General features: G+C 39.5%; 2 protein-coding genes across 5 annotated transcripts; one reads left to right on the top strand and one right to left on the bottom strand.

The window, feature by feature from the left end:
- Nucleotides 1–96: 96 nt before the first annotated feature.
- Nucleotides 97–11,202, bottom strand: LOC311505109 (DNA polymerase epsilon subunit 2-like). Its single transcript, XM_084568512.1, has 31 exons — nucleotides 10,997–11,202; nucleotides 10,097–10,197; nucleotides 9,931–10,006; nucleotides 9,471–9,548; nucleotides 9,282–9,375; nucleotides 9,102–9,176; nucleotides 8,930–9,013; nucleotides 8,713–8,769; nucleotides 8,560–8,608; nucleotides 8,359–8,431; nucleotides 7,952–8,124; nucleotides 7,776–7,865; nucleotides 7,478–7,532; nucleotides 7,319–7,378; nucleotides 7,156–7,233; nucleotides 6,939–7,047; nucleotides 6,541–6,717; nucleotides 6,332–6,412; nucleotides 4,682–4,987; nucleotides 4,524–4,603; nucleotides 4,297–4,414; nucleotides 4,069–4,181; nucleotides 3,324–3,408; nucleotides 3,097–3,180; nucleotides 2,688–2,768; nucleotides 2,536–2,594; nucleotides 2,121–2,230; nucleotides 1,972–2,044; nucleotides 1,800–1,887; nucleotides 1,655–1,707; nucleotides 97–1,565 (listed from the first exon to the last, which is right to left on the bottom strand). Exons 1-31 carry the CDS (start codon nucleotides 11,065–11,067, stop codon nucleotides 1,442–1,444), a joined length of 2,955 nt encoding a protein of 984 aa, XP_084424638.1. The 5' UTR covers nucleotides 11,068–11,202; the 3' UTR covers nucleotides 97–1,441.
- A 2,426-nt stretch (nucleotides 11,203–13,628) lies between these two features.
- Nucleotides 13,629–19,893, top strand: LOC311505803 (kelch domain-containing protein 1; the record flags this gene model as incomplete). 4 transcript variants are annotated; one of them, XM_084569572.1, is made up of 15 exons in its annotated part: nucleotides 13,654–13,689; nucleotides 13,821–13,877; nucleotides 13,959–14,075; nucleotides 15,160–15,230; nucleotides 15,404–15,521; nucleotides 15,845–15,957; nucleotides 16,464–16,551; nucleotides 16,831–16,914; nucleotides 17,046–17,126; nucleotides 17,233–17,291; nucleotides 17,450–17,559; nucleotides 17,740–17,812; nucleotides 17,910–17,994; nucleotides 18,176–18,228; nucleotides 19,749–19,893. In XM_084569572.1, the coding sequence occupies exons 3-15, from the start codon at nucleotides 13,968–13,970 to the stop codon at nucleotides 19,891–19,893; spliced, it is 1,188 nt and encodes a 395-aa protein (XP_084425698.1). In that variant the 5' UTR covers nucleotides 13,654–13,689; nucleotides 13,821–13,877; nucleotides 13,959–13,967. The 4 variants fall into 4 exon arrangements, with proteins under 4 accessions (XP_084425696.1, XP_084425697.1, XP_084425698.1 ...); XM_084569570.1 differs by lacking the exon at nucleotides 13,821–13,877 and having other exon boundaries at nucleotides 13,629–13,689; XM_084569571.1 differs by lacking the exon at nucleotides 13,821–13,877 and having other exon boundaries at nucleotides 13,647–13,689; nucleotides 13,962–14,075.
- Nucleotides 19,894–20,518: the final 625 nt, after the last annotated feature.

Below are 20,518 nucleotides of genomic sequence, written 5' to 3'. Positions count from 1 at the left end.
GTGAACGTTGCATTAACAGTATGCATTGTATCCTACAATAAAAAACACCAAGAGAACTTTGTGCAAACCAGGCAAGTACAAACAAAGCCCTACAGACAGGAGGCATTTCAGTGCAATGTGGCTCAACATCTAATATAGTCGCAGTATTTAAAGTCATCGATTAAATAAAATCAGTGTTACAGGAGACGCCTGTAACACCGTAAAGACTTTGACAGCCTCTTTTAGAAGACAACCCACACATTTCCCCACAAATATATAAATAACTATATATATATATATTTATATACAAATAAAACCTAAAAGTTAACATTTCCGTGGCTCCAGAGTTGAGTCTTTTATAACGTAAAGCACTAGTTTTAGGTCTGTGAGAACTTAAGCAAATCACCCAACATCAAGCGAACATCTGTATTCCAGATCACGGTAAAGATTAGAGTAATCAATAAAGCGAACAGACTACGAAACAGCTCTGCAGCTAAAGCAAACCCCGTTTTGCTTTGTGTTAAGACAACGACATTTTAAGTTGGTTCTAGGAATAACACCAGTGAAAAGTTGCTATTTTAACATCTGTTGAGTCCTGTATAGGCTTTGCACTGCTCTCAGTCTTAATCACACAATGCATTTTCTCTGTTTTAGTAGTCATCCTGAAAAGATGGAAAATGAGTGGGGGTTTTCTGTCCATGTAGTATGAGAAACCTTCTTGAAATTATGTCTCAGCAAAGACTTAGAATCTCAAAATAATGTAATTAGGATCAGTTTGCTCACACATTGGGAAGGTTTCTCATTATTTTGAGAATATTTTTTAAACCTACCAACTTCTAATTTAATATTCAGATTAATGACAAACTAATTTGGATAATGTTTCGTCATTATTTGCCAGATACTAACTCATTTTGAGTAACTAAGTAGACCGTGGCTTATTATTTTGTAAATGCGTCGAAACGTTCTCATAAATTTTTATTTGTGAGGAACAAACCCATTATTTTGAGGAACTAACCCATTATTTCACCAAACTCTTATTGTAATGAATCTATTTTTTTTTATAACATTGTCAGAGCTGCTGGGAGAGGAAGGCGCAGAACAAAAACTAATCCAAAAGTCGCATGGGGCTTCCGCGAGCTCTCTCTCTCTCGTATATTTCGTCCTAGGAATAGGCTGTCCCTCACCGCTAACGCTTCTACTGGCCTTGCAAGAATTGAGATAATAAATGGTGATTAACAGCTGTGAACAGCCCGGGAATGTTAGCTTATCAATCGGGAAACACGTCCAACAAATCCACAACTGTTCACTATTGCTTAGAGGTGTCCACACACGTTAAACTAATGCTCAAAGGGGACACCTGCTTTGATAGAAACACTCATCTCTTCCATACATACATACATACATACATACATATCGTCCTGTAATCCTTCAAGACTTGATTGATTATTGGCATCCTCTGGATCTAGGAGCCCAGTGTGTTGACGCGTGTCATTCTCTGCTTGAGGCTGTGCAGGAGGTGTTTAGGCAAACAGTCCCAGTAGTTTGACAAACGCTCCCTGTGCTGCAGAATGGTCTCCATACAGAACCTGGGGAGCGGTGATAATAGATAATGTGTGAGTGTGACACAACGTAAAGGCAAATATATCAGGTGTGGAGAAAGTTACTGTGCACTCACCGGACTAATGATTTAGGCTGGACGTTGAAAACCAGTAACTCGTTGCTGTGAGCCTGTTAAAAATAGAAAAAAGTGAAAATCACAGTAAAAAATAATAATAAAAAAAAAAAATTATTCTTACATGAAGATAAAATATTCATCTTACAGCTCTGTGATGAGACAACAGGTTGTTGGCACATCCTCCAAACACAAACACCTCTCCATCAGGACCAGAGCATGCCGTGTGCCACAGCCTAAAATATACAAATGCATTATCAGATACTGCCTTAATCTAAATGCACATAATCAATAGGATCCAAATAAGATGAAATATTCACCTGGGGCTCTCTGCGTGACTGTGTTTGAAAGGCTTCCACTCGTTTTTGCTCACGCAGTACAGCCAAGCATCACCTGAAAAACCACATCTTGGGCATTACTTCGAGACCTCTACAGTTATTTTCCACTCAATGTCAAGTGTCACACTTACTCAGTGTCTCTCTGTCTGTGGTGAAACCTCCAAATAAGAAGATGTGGTCTGGTGACACGGGCGTGAAGGAGTGCCAAGACCGACCCACAGGACCCTGCTGGGGGACGCTCCTACAACGAAGGCAGGGGGGTTCAATGTTAGGAGGATTATTTGAATTTAATATTTAATTAGAATATTGGGAGAATCCTGAAAAGTGGTAAACAGCTGGATAACCTTTAGTGAACAATGGAACATAAGGTCAGGCTGCCCTTTCCTCATGACATGAGGACAAAGTCACTGAGGCCATCAAGGGAATATTATTTATGCGATTAAAAAAAGTTTTATTAGGTTCCAGAGAAATAAGCCGAGGCTCTTTTATAGACTCTTTTATACTGTGTGCTAGGTCACAACACGCGTAACATGAAGCAACACTTACATTTCATGCCACTCCCATGTGTCCAGGTCAATGTAGTAAAGGTCATTTAGTCTGTAGTTCTGTAGACCAAAGGAAAGTGGTTGTTATTAGACGGTGGCATTAAAACAAAATAACCACAAAGAAAGAAATGCAGCCTTGAAATCGCCACCTACTTTGTATCGTCCCCCAAACACATATCCTCGATTGCCAACTGTGGCACAAGCGTGAGCTGCTCTTGGTGATGGGGTGTTTCCCTGAGTTAAGAACAAAACCAGACAGTAAATTTCACAATGTTAAATTGCTAGACTTTATTGATCCACAAGGGGAATTGCTTTGTCGCAGAAGTTCAATTGCACATAAAAAATTTTTTATTATTATTATTATTATTTATTGAAAAACAAAAAAGAAAAATAGGTTTAAGATAGTTATAAGCCATAACATACATAAAATACAATGGTATAAGCAAAAATATACAAGATTTGCATTTGTACAAATCTACAAGTGATGATAAAGGGAGAGGCTATTTGTGTGTATCCGTCGAATTATCTGCAATGAAGCTGGTGAGTTTGTGTTTGTTTTTACCGTGGTGATGGGCTGGCTCCATGTGGATGTCTCCAGGTCCAGGATATGGATGTGATTGTTCCAGCCTCGCCCAGGGCTGTCCCACTGCACCACCAAAAAAAAAAAAAAAAAACACTTTTCAAGCCACAATTCCTTCAACTATTTTTTGGGATAAAAACAGATGTATCCAACCTTTCAGAAAAACTCTTGATTCATTGTTTATGTGAATAGGATTTCTGTTTACAGACCATGAGAGAAGACGATTCATCATACTCGAAAGTCCCCCGATGTGATCCCTGTGCAGCATATCCATAGCCTCCAAAAAATATAAGTCTGCCAACACAATATCACAACAAGGTCACTAAAACATGTTGTTATTAAAATGGTGTATGTATTCTTGCATATGGAAAAAACTAATCCTTGGCCACATTTCTGCACTAGATGTTTAAATCGAAGGCCATTCTGTAGTGGCAGTGTAACTCCAGCTTCTGATTAAAATGGGTATTTCGATGACTGGTAGTTCTGTCAAACTGTTTTCTTTTTTGTAATCTAAAGTAGATGAACTGCTGTGCAGGGTCACCAAAATGTACTTTACAAAAAAAAGTCCCAAGAAGCTTTATTCAGAATATTGTCAGCACTTTACCTTGCCATCAGACTATATGTAAAATAAAATATTTTACCTTGCAGAAGTTGTAGATCTATTGCCACAAGCTTGTTTGACTTATTGTGTGTCAACACATTAGTTGGTGTTAAAACACCAAAACACAGCAGTAGACCAGAGCTAACACTTAAACTAATATAGAATTTGGCTAAACCTCCTGTCTGCTTCTCTGAACTGGGCGTGTGTTGACCACTATCTTCCGTAAGTAACACACTTACTGTGAGTAGCTCATACAACCTAACCCTAACTCTCTCTTCTTTGATGTTCAATATCGGCACCATCATAAAGCAAAAAGAAAGAAAGAAAAAAAAAAAAAACACTCATCCCCTTACCTGTTCTTCTGAACCCAACACCCTAGCTTGTCCTTGCACGATGGAGCAAGTCCTTTGAGGTCTCTCATTTCCTCCCACACAAGGCTTGGAGCTCTCAGGGGCAGGCGGTAGATCTATAAAGAACAGCACAATATACAGGTCGGTCAGAAAGATGATCAGTAGGCTGACAAGACAAGACGCAATTATCCAAAAATAATAGAAGATGGTGGGAAAACAGGTAAACTGTACCCTGTTTGTGTTTCCCCTGGCATGATGACCTCCGAACAGGTAGAGCACTCCATCGACACACACCCCGCAGCTTCCCGACATCGACGTTTGCAGGTTACCCCCAGCTACATGCTTGTTCCTATGAACATGCACAATTCTTTTTTTTTTTAATTTCTCTACTTGAATGACAGGAGAAAAGTGCAGAGCTGATGACGGTGTTATCCGTTTAAGTCATAAGACATTCTCACCACACTCCTGACTCCAAGTTGTACGTCCAGATCTCATTTCTTGGCAGGTACAAGTCAAAGAATCCGTGATTTTGAGCATTCTTGAACAGAGAAGGATTAAGAACAACTCAGACACACGTTGAGACAGTGGACATGTAAATGTAAAAGACAATCCATACCTTGTATCCACCCCACACGTACATGATGTTTCTGTCAACCACTGCTATGTGTCCACTGCGCTCAGCTGGTGTGTCCAACTCAAATGACTCGGATGCTTCAGCGTCCAACAGCTGCTGCTCGTCCTCCGCCTCTTCCTCCTCCTCCTCCTCCTCTTCCTCGTCTTCATCCATACCGTCGTTTACCATCCAAGCAAACACCCTGTCATCTTCATCCCTCTCCGAGTCATTGTCATCCTCTTCGGCTGGCTGCTCTTCCATGTCTTCCTCCATGTCTGCCATCCTCTCTGCCATGTCCTGTCTCTTGTTCTACTAAGGCAACAAGAGAGAGAATAAGTGAAAACATCTAGATTGTTTAATTAACTGACAAGCCAATAATCCAATACTAAGCTAATAAAAAGATGACGCAAAATCAAAACAATGGGCGTCCATAAGTGACTAGACGGTTAAACATCCAAGACATGAGACAACAGGACACAATAGGACAACGTCGTCATACTCTCGCTGCGTAAAGTACAGATTTATTTTAATCAGATGCACGCCTTGAGCTGTTTTGCTAGCAACATTTTGGCTAACCCAAGGCTGTTTGCGATGCAACGTTAGCTAGTAGCACGATTACTGTTGACCTACTTTGCTAGCTTAACTATTTGGGTTAGCATGTCAACGTTAGCTTCGTGCATATATGTTATATAAGAGAAAAGACCAACCAAAAGTCCAAGATATTTGAAATATTGAATTAAAACTCCCTAAATAACAGTAGTTTTAGCCAAGGTAGCTAGCACCCAACAGCTGTTCCGTCTGTTAATGTCCTCCCTGCTCACGTTCCAAAACTAGAAAATGACAAACACAGCGACCGCGGGAAGAAAGCACCTTTCTAAACTATATTTGCAGCGTTAATATCGAATATAAAAAAACGTACATTTGCTCAGAGTAAAGTACATTTGCACCTTCGTCACCTTACCGTAGCTAATGTTTGATTTTCCTGCAAAATTCAAAAGCTGTCCGCCATTTATGTGAGGTCATCACAAGCGTTCTGGGGGCACGACCGGAAGCGAGCGTCTCCTTTAATCCGCCATCTTGGTGAGGTCGGAATAAAATCGCCTAGACCCTACGTTCAAACCGATATATTTTAATATTTTATGTTATTTAAGGGCATCACGTGTCAATTGTCGCAGAAATCAAACACACCAAATTAAATATCCCAGAAAATCCCCCTAAAACTTAATCAAACAGTCCCGCACAGCGCCGAGATTGTTTTTCAAAATAAAAGTCACCTGTTTAACTACAGTAAATGTTAATGTGAAGAAACAGTTGAGTGCAACTTCATTCAAAAGTGTACTTTGCTTTCTTGCCTAAACTATTATGCATACACAAAAAGGTCACAGTGTTCAGTACAAAGGATAAAAGCTTTATTATTCAAGACAGTAAACAGATACAGACACATACAATGATTTGATCACTCCTAATTTTTCACATACAGTATCATACAAAGGCAATGTACAAAACAACTAAAAACAGAGCTACATGTTAATCAACAACTTTCTTCAGAGCCCTTGGAGTTTGCTGTGGAAACACAAGAACACAAAAGTTTAGTATAGGTATAGTAAGTGTTTAAACTTCAACCATCAATAGTGTATAAGAGAAAAGTAAAACTTTACAAATGTACCTGTCCTCAATAGTTCTGTTGGATGGATAATACACCTTGAATGTGAAACCACTTCTTGGGAATGAACCCTGCAGAAATACAGAGTGACAAAGTGTGAACAAAAAAAAATAAATCTGAATAAAACTGGGAAAATACTGTTTCGAATTCAGTCAAGGGATAATTTTGAGCCATTTTCTTTGTTTCCTCTTTTTCTTACCGGGTTGACACACAGGCAGCCAGTATTGGTGATACTGAAGGGGTCGTATTTGTCTGCGAAGACAATGACATCAGGTACTGGGTAGATGCGCAGGGAGTAGTCGTACGACCAGAATACAGGACTGACATAGAGCGGGAGTGGAGTCAAGTGACCCTGGGACACAATGGTCTTAACAAACTGGAGAAAGGAACACAAAGACAAACATTTCAAATTGAGTTCTGTCAGAAATTATTAGTTTACCAACATCTTCACAGCAACAACCCGTGACTAATACTTACAGCCCTTTGGAGGAAGGCAAATAAACATCTATCAACACAACTAATGATACTGTATGTCTGTTTAATGAGAGGTCTTTCAGTCAAGTATGGGCAGGTTTGTTCAGAGAAGCTGAAACTCACATGGTTTGGAATGTCAAGATTGTTATTGGGCAACCGGACGCAATTCCTGCACATCTTGTTGACCAGGTCTTCCCTGATAATGACGATCTCCTGGCTGCAGTACTGGATCCTGACAGGAAAAAACATCATCACAATAAAAATCTGTTTTACAGTAGCTTCAGTCTTGAGTCTGGCCATGAACTTATACATGTACTGAAACCCTTTTATCATGTTTTACCTGCATGGGTTGGTTGTGAACACAGAAAATGGCACCCTCTGCCTGAACTCCTCCGTGATGTGGTCTGCTAAAGGAGCCCTGAGGGAAACAAGTTTTTCTACATTTAGATTTGTGCAAATCTACCACAATGGTGTTAAAAACAAGATGGTCTGTGAAGGCCTACCTTGGCAGGATGGTGCCTGGACCAGGGTCCTCGGGACCAGGAACAAACACAAAGCGACTACTGCAGATTTAGGATGAACACGTTTAAGTCAAACACACTGAATTTTTTGAAGGTTAACAATTAGGAGCAATTCAGAGTGAGAAATGTATTAGATCGTACCTGCTGTGAATGTTGGGGTATGCACATATAGCATCTGCAAGAGCCTTCAGTGATTCTACAAAAAATAAATAAATAAAATGTTTGAAATGCTGTATTTTTGTCCTTTAAGGCAGGCTGACACTGTACAGATCTCTCACAACTGGATTAATATACATTTAAATGGTCAGTCCGACTGAAATTATTCTGATCAGGGTGATCAGAATGCCCCAAAAATGTGTATGAGAATATAATGTCTTTTACGCCAGAGCTATAAATCAACTGGAAAACATAATGAGAGATTAGGGCTCAGCTGACTCACCCTTGAGCGACTTGATCTGTGTTTTCCCATATGGGGCAGAAGAGAAGTTTCCACACAAAATGAAACACGTTGGAGGCATGGCTGCATATCCTGTAAGAAAAACAGTAAACAGTGAGAATCTGACAGGCGTCCCATAGAGTGTGTGTTCTTGACCTGTAAAGTTTGAAATATCAGACCTGAGAACATGATGTTGAGCTTTTCCATCACTTCGACACTGTCCAGCCAGACGTCGGAGACAATCACAAACATGGCGTCCTCGTTCTCCTCTTCCAGCTGCTTCAGCTTGGCTGAAGCTTTGACTGAAGTGGTGGACGGACCACCAAAGAAATTCATGTTGCCGTAGTATGCCCTGGAAATAATGCAAGGACAGTTATGTGAGAAGGCACAAACCCTTTGCAAGGTGTCTTAAAACTGAAAGTCAAAGAATTCAAGGTTCAAATCCACCTTCACTCACTACGCTTTCACAATAACCTGTAATCTTTTTACATTTCAGCAGGTGTTGTAGTCTAAACATGCTTTACAGGTATGCTGCACAGTGCATCTACAATATGTACTGTCATCTTTCCACACTGAAACCACTGACCTTGTGGCAGAGGAAGGCTCTGTTGGTGGGAACCCGAAGCCATTGACATGGAACACAGAGTCTTCGTACCAACCTGTAGGACAGCATGCAAGACTCTTCATTAACATACAGAAATTAATGTTATCTGGCTATTTGGTTGGCTATTTCATTTAATTTATATATTTTTTTCAATACTATAGAGATATCTTAACGTCGTCTTACCTTCTGCCAATACGAAGCAGGATTCTGTGTACAGGCCATTATGAAACTGGTAAGAACAGCGCTAAGGAATATTATCCTTTTAAAAAGCCACATGATGTTTTATAATATAAAGAACTTTTTGTTGATGGACCCACAAAACCTATCAAAGGATATTGCTTTGGACATGTCCAGCTGGACTGTTCCACTTAGGTCCTCAAGGTAGTATTTGCCCTGAAAAGCATTCACAAATGTTTGAGAAGTTTAAAATATAATAATAATAATAATAATAATAATAATAATAAAGTGAATGGAAAGCCACAATTTTTATCACTTTCAAGAAACTGGAAAGAACTGAAGAAACGTTTTCTGTCTATCTGTATCAGTAACTTACCTCTTTCAGTTGTGTGATCATCCCAAGAACAATCACCTCTCCAAGTTTAGCTGTGCTACCAAGCAACGCTTCAATGGTCTTCAGCTAGAAAATACAAATAATGACATATAAGTGAATAAAGACCTACATTCTTCCTTTCTAATAACCATTGCATTGGTTTCAGAGTCGATACCTGAAATTTGTTTTGGCCCTCATCTACAACAGCTCCTATAGCGGGTGGAGTGAAGAGCTCGTGTCGATGTATACGCTACGGAAAAATGTGAATGTATGAATACGAAATACAAACTACACACAGCAGCCAACACAACAAGCCTGTTGCTCAGTGTGGAGTCATGAGTCAAATCTTGCTGACCTGTTGTAAGATTGTGTAGCGCTCCCTGAAGAGTTCAGCTTTGTCTTTGGCCGAACCACACAGACCGGGTGCCGGATGGCTGGTCATACTGATGCTAAATGAAAAAGCCAAAAGAAGAACATTTAAACCTTTAACTGCCTGTGACATTAATGAAATCCTATTCACAAGTCAACACTACATTTTACTCACGGTACAAATTTCTTCCTCTCCACACTGTAAATGTATCTGGGCACGTCGAAGGCTCCGATGATGTTGAACACGTTATCTCTGAAAGGAAGTTAAACAGCTCGTGTAAGACAGAATGGATGAAATAATATACTATGTTATGTAAGCACTGAATGACAAGTTTGAGTTTGGTCCATGTAGATCATACACATAACTCTTATAAACACTCAACATTCAGATGCTACAATGCATTATACATAACGTGACACAATTTACCTGTATATGTCACTAAATAGTTGTGTCAAAACTTCTGAAACGACCTAAGACCCACTAAAATGTAAATTTAATTAAAGTCAAGTGATGAAAACATTAACAAAATGCACATAACAATGACCCCGAGAGCATGAATACTAACATGAAGAATCCTGCAATTGATCAATTAAACAAAACACAACATGATAATTAATAATTACGCTCCACTTACATGATTTCGTCACAGGACTGGGTGCAATCCTGCACAGCAATTTCCACCACAGAGTGCTCGATCATATTTGAGGACACTGTGGGAAAACGAATTACCGTCACAACCCGAGAAACACAGAAACGCGCACAGCGGATTGTGCACTAAACACACAGCGCGCTGCACTCACACGGCTGCTTTTCCACTGCGTCCAGGACCCGCTCAATAACATCGTCCAGCTCTGAGTGGTCGACAGACTCCAGCACCTCCACAAGGTACCTGCTGGCTTCACTGGTGCACAAAAACAAACAAAAATACCAATGTTCAGTTTATGTTGAAACACACAAAATCACTTTGGAGGATGTAGTTTGTGATGCTGTTAAACTGTATTTAAATAAACACAAAAGAGTTTCTGTCATTTAGCCTAGCCCACTGACTGAAATGGGGTTGACAAAATAATAGAAACAGATGTCAACAGAATACAATTCAATAGTACTACAAACCACAGCCTCCAAAATGAAAACACAGTTGAATCAACAGCTCTCTCTGTTATTTTTAACCAATGCTGAATACCATAAACTTCACAATGATAATGATAATTTGTGCAGGACTGTCAGAATGATTTCACCACTGTACCTAATGTGTATGAGTGCATGCAACAAATAGAAACAGGAAAACAATCATTAGGAAAATTGACATGTGCTGCCATCTACTGACAATACGATTTTAAATCTTTTTAATGGAAATATATAAATATATGGACATATCATATATTTATATTATGTACCGTCATTCTATTTCCATACATAATACAAAGAGTGTTAAAGCAGATGTCAGATGTTTTATTTCGAGTCAAAGAGCTGAAAATAGTTTATTTAAGGGGGAATCATTACAGACATTTAAGTGAACTGAAGGCTGACTGTAGGTTAGTTATAATTTGTGGTCCCTTTCGAGGCCAGTATGTGCCTGCCATTTATTTTACAGAAACGACATTGTACTGTCCGTGTTATCGAATGACTCCCAGCAAGACAGTTAGCATTTAGCATTTTTTTAACATTTTAACAAAACAAGCTCGACAGAAAATACATACGGTCGCAGTATGAGCCCCCTCATCTTGAAGCCAGCCAACACTTTTGTCTTTATTTTGCGAGCTACATCCATGACTTCGTCTCTTCCCCACTCAAGCTTTGGCGCTAAATGTCAACTTCCGCATGTGTTTCGTCACTTCCGTTTAAGACGAGTGGGCGGCGCCTCCACTTTTAATAACAAACAGAAGAAGAAAAGAAAAGAAGAGTTAAAAACAAATCGATTTATTTCTAATCAATGGCTGTTTTCAATATTTGTTTATTCCATAGCTTATTATTTGTTTTTTTGTTGTTGTTGTAATATAGTCCTCTTTCACTCGTCTGTATGTTTCACATTTTGTTCATGTGCATGTATTTATTTTCGATTATATTATTAAAAATGTTTTTTTTTTTTTTAACAACAGCATAAAAAATATTGTTATTGTTTTAAGAAGGCCAAAAGTTGTACAAATGCTTTCTGGTTGTAATATAAAGAAAAAGTGTCATCAGATGTCACCTGTAGGTTTTGACCTTTCATGTTGCAATGGGTTTAAAGATGTGAAATATTCGTGAGTATTTGTATAGCCTAGTTTTTTTATTGACAAAAATAATTCCTTACTTTTTATTATATTTTATGGTTTCTTAACTGATGTTTTGCTCCCACTTTGTGTAGCATTTTCCGGACTACTCACTGCACTATATCTTCCTACTTTCTGCACAAGACCTTAAAAACATATATTATGTATGTACTCGGACAGTACAGTGGCCCAGAAACATTTGATAGGTTTACTGTATACTGTGCTTATTCTGTGCTATACTATCTGACCCATAAAATACTGTGGCGTTACTGTGTTGACTCTAGTCATTAAATGGGACGTATTTGTTCAATAAAATAATGTAATAAGACAATAATATGAAATACAGCTGAATCTTGTAGCTGTAAAGCCACTGGATTCAAATGTCTCGATGTTTCCACGCATGTCTTCTTCAGAATTACAGGAGTGCATCTTTAAAAACAAAGCCCAGCTCACAGCTGCTTTTGCAGAGATGCCATTTATTAAGAATTTAAGTCTTAAACAGTAAATGCACAGACCAGCAAGTTCAAATATGTGAAAGTAAGATCGCCACATATATTTTACTTAATTACATGCCTTGCTGCTAATGCTTTTTGCAGATGTGTGTATGAGTACTTCTGTCAGTTTACAGCTCTGGTTAGTGGCATCTGTTATGGCTGGTGTTGTACTCTTAAAAATGAATCAAGTAATGGCCTACAGTACATCCCCCTGGAGTGTTAATTATTTTCTGCAAAGATATGCATACCAAAGGCTGCAAAGAAACCACACACCTGCAGATAAACAATAATATTCTGGTTTATAAAGGTCATGTGTGGTGTTGGATTTCCACGTGTCAACAAACACAGTGAAAGGCACATCTGCTGTGATGAAACCACAACAGCAGAATAAAACTGACCACATTACATAATGTGGTTTTGTACCCTGCGGGCAGCAAAATCTCTACTGCAATGGGTAAACTCACACCAGTCATGATGTATATAGAAACCTTGTTGCATCAAAGAATTGTCATGTAATTTGATGATGTTTTTTTTTGACAGAATGCTCTCGATGGTGCCTCTGTAAAAGGTTGGCATGATGCATGAGGGGGTTGTTGCTGTCCTCTCTTCTTGAGTGCTGTGGTGTTTGTGTTTGTCCAAGAGATATCCTCTGATATGTACACCCAGAGGAACTTGGTGCTGTCAACTATCTCTACTACTGCAGCGTCGATGGTCAGTGGGGGGCTCTCTTGAAGTAGTTTCCTAGAGAAAATACAAAAATGCACAAATCCTGTACCACTCTGCACCCTCAATGGCCTTGCAGTAGCAGTAAAGGAGTCCTTTACTGCTTGACTTTTATTGCTTTAACCACTACCAGGCATACCGGTGAATTTGTGAACAAATGAGATGTCTGGAGAGGCCTGCAGAAGTTCCTCTCTTTGCTGCTGAAACTGGGCACTATAGTTTATTAGGATACTATTTTATTTTTGTAAACTCCGATTTCTACACCCCACTTTGTGTTACAGAATCATTTTCAAGCAACGACGGCCTGAAGCCTGAAACCCACAAGCATCACCAAAGACTCAACCATTGCTATTGCACAGTATAAACATATGTATCCATAAAGGCCTAAGAGTAACTCTAAAGTTAGTTACATAAAATCACATCGGGTAATACAACTTTACAAATCAAAGCATAAAAAGTGCAGTTTACAGTAACATAATAATATATCAAATCATCTTGGCTTGTTGAACTTGATACATATGATGATTTAAAACAATAATTGTATTTACAGCAACTTAACAAACTGCAACAAAGCGGTTAAATCGGTTTCAGTTATATCAGCGTAACTTTCTTAACTCAAAGCGACGACGACAATTTTGTCCTACGTGGCTCTCCTTACTACCTCCCGGGCACGAGCAAAACATTTCTTGCGCGAGCTTTGTTGTTTTTCCGGGGGGCGGGCCCAAAGGCAAACTGATTCTGACATAACCGGAAGTTGCATCTTATTTTGTGACAGTGTTTACACAGCTGATCTCAGCGACGCTTTTCTTGCTTCTCCTTTTTTTTTTTAATGTTTAGTGAGCAGACGTTTTTTGTTTTTTTTTTTTTTTTGTTTTTTACAACTTGAGATTTAAATACACGACAACTAAAAGCGTACTATAGCACGTGAGTATGTTTAAATATATATTTTTCTTTAAATGTTCTAACGGTAGCCCTTAGAATACGACGGCTGCCAATTTTATACAAATACAGTATAATTTATGTTGTACCGATACCAACAAACGGTCTTGTGTCAGTTTTCTGCTCGCATTCATGTGTTACCTCCCCTGTTATAACAGTGTGTCAGCAGCAAGGTGAGGGCGTCTGAGACAGTTTTAGACACGTTTACTCGTAATTTTAGGTTCAAAGCTAAGTCTTTCCTTTTCTATTTAAAGCAGACAGCCATGGATTCCGCCTTTGAGAGGCACTGCTCGGAGCTGGTGGCACGGGAGAGGAGCGGACACACGGCTGTGGTGGAAGGAAACCTGCTGTACGTGTGGGGAGGCTACATGGTGAGAAAACACAAAAAAAAAACGCCCTGTTTAACCTGTTTCCAGTTTCATTAAGAAGAATCGATGTCCATACACAGTGAAAGTCAGTGACCACCCAACAGTACCCTTAGGCCTACATCTTAATGACTCTGCTGTGACGCATCAATTATTTGGTCTATATACACATATATATTTTATAAACCACCTATAATGGTTACCAAAATGGTAATAATCACTGATCAAGTGAATAACACTGATTATCTCATTCATCATGGTACCTGTGCTAGTGAGCGGGATATATTAGGCAGCAAGGTGAACATTTTGTTCTCAGAGTGGATCTGAAAGAAGCAGGAAAAATGATCAAGAGGACGATTTGAGCGACTTTGACAAGAGCTAAATTTACACAACTGGGTCAGAGCATCTCCAAAAACCGCACGTCCCGTGGGGTGTCTGCAACGGTCAGTATCCAAAGTGGTTCAAGGACGGAAAAGTGGTGAACTAGCACGAGGGTCATGGCGTTTGGCATGTTGGGAGGAACCGCTGGCCCTTGTGGTCTGATGTGACTGATGAGCTTTTTTAGTTCAAATTGCTAAAAAAAGTGAGTTCTGGTTCTGATTCGGACGAGGCTGCATAGCTGCAAATAAGTCTGTGTGTCCATGCTGACCCCTGTCCACTTTCAAAAGTGCCAGCAACGGGTGCTTGACCTTCACTCACTGGATCATGGAGAAATAGAAGAAGGGAATCTGGTCTGATGAATCATGTTTTCTTTTACCTCATGTGAGGTAGGTGCCATGGTCGTTGCTTATCTGGGGAACACATGACACCGGGATGCAAGAACACCCCTGCTTGTTGTGGCCATGGTAGTGTAACTGGTGTGTAACAATGTTCAGGTGGTTATTGAATATAACTGGAAGCTGAATCCTGGCTTTGATAGCTTTGCATGAAATGCTAGCAGAATTAACCAGTTTACTTGTATTGTTTTGTAATAACCATTGTTATTTTGTTTTCATATTAACAGTGTAATGGCATTTTAATCATGGATTCAAGGATTTATGCTGCTGTGCTTACTTATTCCATTCTAATAAACATGCTTTATTCTCTACAGTCAATTGCTGATGATGAAGTCTTCCTACCCAATGATGAAATCTGGGTATATGATTTAGAGGCAGGTATATGGTAAGGTTACTAAATTAACTTCAGATAAGTTATGCGTGATGTTCTGTCGTCTCTCCTCATGTCATAGAAGCATGTGACGTTACTTTCTTGTAGCTGCCAGCTGTTTCTTCTCTTGTTATAAAGCGTGTTATGACATAAGTGAATTTGATTTTCTTTTATGCATTTTGTTGAAGGGAAGTGTTTCACACGGCAGGAGAAGTCCCTCCGTCCTTGTCTGGGACCTGCAGTTGTTCTCTGAATGGACACATGTACATATTTGGAGGCTGTGATGACAATGGACAGACCAATCAGGTGAGGCTGAGATCAGAGGAAATTAGGGATCCTATTGCTCCTTGACACTCAAATCATGGTTTACATGATACACATAAAAGTGTATCATGGATTTTATACAACAGAGTTTGATATTTATTCAATCTTACTCACCAAATTTATATTGTGTATCCTTAATTCCTAACAAACATACTTGAATGCATTCCTTCCTAGTTAAACATTTGCAGTTTAAAAAAATATTTAACGCTGCATTGTGTGCATGCTTGTTTAGTAGGTTGCAGTCTTTAGTGCTGCCACTGTTTAAACTAAGCATGAAGAGGTAATTAGTGTTTGACTTCCAACAGCTCTACTGTGTTGACCTGACAGACGGTAAATACATGTGGAAGAAGATCATACACGAGTTCGGTTGTTCTCCCTCCCCTCGAGACAAGCTGTCCTGCTGGGTTTATAAAGGAAAGTAAGTGCTATAAGATCTATATAAGTCATTACAGGCAAGTTGTCGCGTTAACGTTATAAATATATTTTACAAATGCTGATATCAAACATTGATATCAAGAAATTTGAGGATTGGAAACTGGCTTTACGGGATCAGTTAAGATGTGCTATGATTTAAGGTCTTTATCTTTTCTCCATGACTTTTTAGTTTAATGCACGTTGCATGTTCATGTCTGCTTCTAATTTAATGAAGTAAAACAACAGGACGTCACACGCTGAAATCTTGCAGGTCAAAAAGCAGCGCAAAATTAAGTGCTTGTTGTCATTATTTGTCGTCACCTGCACCTAGTTTGGGATGGATGTGCTCAGTAGTCGCCTTTTTTTGAGTTCATTTTGTTGTATTCGAAAACACAACCTAGGGAAATGTCTAAATATATGCTGCACAAGAAATAAGAGCTAAGTGTTTGGAATGCATAATCTGTGTTTGTGTGATTTTAATTGTGATAATTTTTGTTTCATATTCCCCAGGATCATCTACTTTGGAGGATATGGTCACAAACTACCGGCTGATGTTGACAGCAGGAACAGAAGCTTCATCGTAGATGAAACGTCATGGGTAACAACTTTACTGACTCTACTGTACTCCGTACAGTTTGGCTTATCCAGCAGTTACTACTGAAAACATCAGGATTACATGACTAATACTCACCTTAAAGGTGTTAAGTGCTCTTTGCTTTCAGCTATGTTCGTTCAGGATTTTGTGATTTAGAAATTTGTGGTGGGACAACTTTGATATTATTGCTACTAACCAATAATACTCTTCCATTTACAGTGTGTTATGTTAGAAGTAAAGGTCAGTCTCTTTGCCAATGTTTAGGTGTCTTGTTGTTTTCAGGTAGAACATGTCTTTTGGGGATGGAACAATGAGGTTCATATATTTGACCCCGTCCAAACCCGCTGGAGTGAACCACAAACTCATGTAAGTCACTGAGAGTCATGAGACACTGAATTAGATAGGTGACATTTACAGATGATGTTTTACTGTAAAATGATAAAGATGATTTTTTTAAAAATTCAGAGATGTGTATTTTAAAACGTTTTGGCTTTTAGGGTCGTGCTCCCGCTCCGAGGGCTGCCCATGCCAGCGCCACCCTCGGACATAAAGGTTACATCTGTGGAGGCAGAGTCATGGTGAGGGCATACATGGTTTTCAGTGCTGCTCTCACATCAGTGCTGCATTATTTCACAAATGACCATAAGATGACCATGCATTGCTTGTGCTCTTTCTTAAATGCAGGAGACCAGGATGAGTGACATTCATTGTCTAGACCTTGAATCATGGACGTGGTCCACAATGTATGTAACCACATGGTGTTGTGGGCCGATACAGAATGTGTAGTTTCAGACAGTATCTGCAGTATGTGGTGTATGATATGTGTCAACTTGTGCTCAAAAATGATCAATAATGTGGAAAGAACTGTTAGTTATTAATAATACAATTAAATGTTTTCCAGAGTCCCATTGTCCGACTCTCCAGTGGGCAGATCATGGCATACAGTCACAGCAGTATCAGACACGACCTTGTTCCTGTTTGGAGGTCTCAGTGTAGACTGCAAACCAATGAGTAAGAAAATATACCCTTTCTTTAGTTTTATTTTCCTTGTTCCTTTGCTCATTTTATGTCCTTTAAGGGCAAAAATATGTATTTTTTCAGACTATTGAACTAAAGATGTCCAAAATGCAGATTTAGGTGTTTAGGAAATGCGCTTATTTTATTAAATAATAATACCTAATTTAAACACAGGCGATGGCTGGTTGTTTGATGTTGAAACAAAGAAATGGCGAGAGTTTGAGCATCCCTTCAAGAATAAGCCAAGGTAACAACCCAATGAATATTTTGGCTTATTTTACTCTGTACAACAATTATTGTAAATCGTGAATGCGTTTTAGATTAAATCTATTTCTCTGTCTAAGGCTGTGGCACACGGCATGTCCAGGCAAAGACTCTGATGTGATTGTGTTCGGAGGAAGCTGTGACTACATCCTCCTTGTCGACACTGTAAGTATCACAAAACCACCACAGAGGTTCTGATAGCGACATAAAATAAATTTATTAATGTATGCACTGCTATATCCTGTAAAACTACTATTTATAAAAGAACCTACTATGTGATGAACATAAACACAAGTGAACAATTGAAGACCTAAACAAAGCTTTTTTTTAAATTTTTTATTTCCAGGGTCACTGCAATGATGCACTTGTTTTCCAGATGCAACCATATCCTCTGTTTAGGTAAAAACCTTCTATATTATAACAATCTTTAAGACTAAATTTTATTTAAAATTTACCGTATTAAATACATTCTAATAATTTCCCACAGCAGACTTTTTTGACTTGTCAAACACCAGTGGAATTGATTACATTAAAGGTTCAGTGTGTTGAATTTAATGACATCTGGTGGTAAGCTTGTGTGTGTAGGACTGTCGCCACCACTTGAAAAACTTAAATGGCGTTGATTATATATGATGGATTACTCTTCCACGACGGCACCCATAGGTTTTCTTAGGAGCAGTTTTGAAGCTCACTGTGGTTGTCACCATCTTGCCTGATTCATGGCTCATCCAAAAATGAGTTGGAAATGACACAGATGCCTGTGTTGCCAGATGCAGCTGATGGTTTCCAGACCAAAAACTTCGCACAAAACTGCCCAAAATATTCGATAGATATTCTTTTTAAAGTACACGAACAAAAGGCGCTGCAAAAACCATCACTTGCGAACAGTACCCCAAGATACTTGAACTTCCTCACTTGAGGCAGAAACTCACCCCCAACCCAGAGGTAACAATCCACCGTTTTCCAGCAGAGCACCATGGCCTCAGACTTGGAGGTGCTGACTCTTATCCCAAGCACTTCACATTCAGCTTGATGCAGATAACAGAACCACATCATCTGCAAAAAGTAGGAACGCAATTCGGAGGCTCCCATCCCTCCTCACCCTGGCTGCGCCTTGAGATCCTGTCCATGAAGACCATGAACAGGACCGGGGACAAGGGACAGCCTTGATGGAGTCCAACAGCCACTGGAAACATGCTTGACTTTATGCCGAGGATATGGACACAGCTCTCACTTTGGTTATACAGGGACCGGATGGCTCGCAGTAACGTCCCCCATATCCTGTGCTCCCTCAGTAAACACCTCAAAGTTCCTTGGGGAACACGGTCATAGGCCTTCTCCAAGTCGTCGTACAGTTTGCCAGAACCTCTTAGAGGCCAACCGGAAGTCATTCTCCATAGCCTCTAAGAACTCCTTCCAGAAGCTGCAGCCCTTCTGGCGATACTTGCCTGCTGCTTCTGGAGTCCCCTATGCCAACCGGGAATGAAAGGTCCCCTTCTTCAGCTTGACGGCTTCCCTCACCACTGGTGTCCACCAACGGGTTCATAGGTTGCTTCCACGGTGGGCTCTGACAACCTTCTGGCCACAGCTCCTGCAATGGAGAAAAGCTGCTCCCTATATAAATGGTTGGCTTAGAATTTGCCAAAAAAAAAAAAAAGAATAATTTGAACATAAATGTGAACACTATGATTTCATACACACTGGACCTTTAAGTATTGTTGGCCGCATAACATGTAGGACTGTCATTTCCAGAGCTCTAATAAAATGTAGAGTGTGCTTTGTTGGTAAGAACTGCCATTATCAATATTAGCTTCACTTGTGCTTCTCCTGCTTTGACAAGTCAAAATATCTGCTGATCAAATGTTCTATGTTTGTATTTAAAATAGAAACGACTGTCTTTTTTTGTTTTCTCCTGAAAGGATTTGTGAGGATTACATTGCAAAGAATGTGAGGAACTACAAGATGCTCAGAAATCAGCTTCCTCTACTGCCATCCAAACTCCTGAAGACAGTACAGAGGAGGATATCTTTCTACAGGCCTTCAAAGAAGCAGACTGGTAGTTAAAGAATACCTCAGATGCCAATAATATCAGTGCCACATACATAAAAGTTCTTAAAGTACTGTATTCCCATTAGTGTGAACCTCACACTCATCACACTGGGGTTTGGACTCTTTTGTTTGTTAAATATATTATGCAAGATGTTTGTAAAAAGATGTCATATTTTATTGTTTAACAAATGCACATTTTATTTTGTACAGTCCGCTGAAACACTCTCCACTTGACCCTGTAATGAATGCAACAATTAAACGAGTGAAGAACTTGTGAAAATATTTTTTTTTTATTTGCCTTACAAAACCTTTTCTCCAACACTGACAAAAGCACAGTTTGTTCACACACAAACTGAATTCACGTAAATGTTCTGGCTCGTGCGCATGCGTACGACTGCTGTGTCCTACCACTAAGTGGCAGCATGCTTTTATGTTTAAACCGTGTCAGCAGAAATGCAGCTGGGTCAAATGTAGCCTCACAGAACGTCTCTCTGGTGCTGCACATTCCTCCTTCATATGGGTGGAGAAGTGCAGGAGCTGTGGTCAGGAAGGAAACCTTGAATAAACATTCCCTGCTCATACCTTCTTTGCAAGGTTGCCACGTATGAAAAACTTTAGCCCTGTGTAATATACCGACCAC

Source organism: Chelon labrosus (genome assembly GCF_963514085.1).
Source record: "Chelon labrosus genome assembly, chromosome: 20".
NCBI lineage: Eukaryota > Metazoa > Chordata > Actinopteri > Mugiliformes > Mugilidae > Chelon > Chelon labrosus.
Note: the sequence above shows the minus strand (reverse complement) of the source record. Positions and strands in the feature narration are given on the sequence as shown.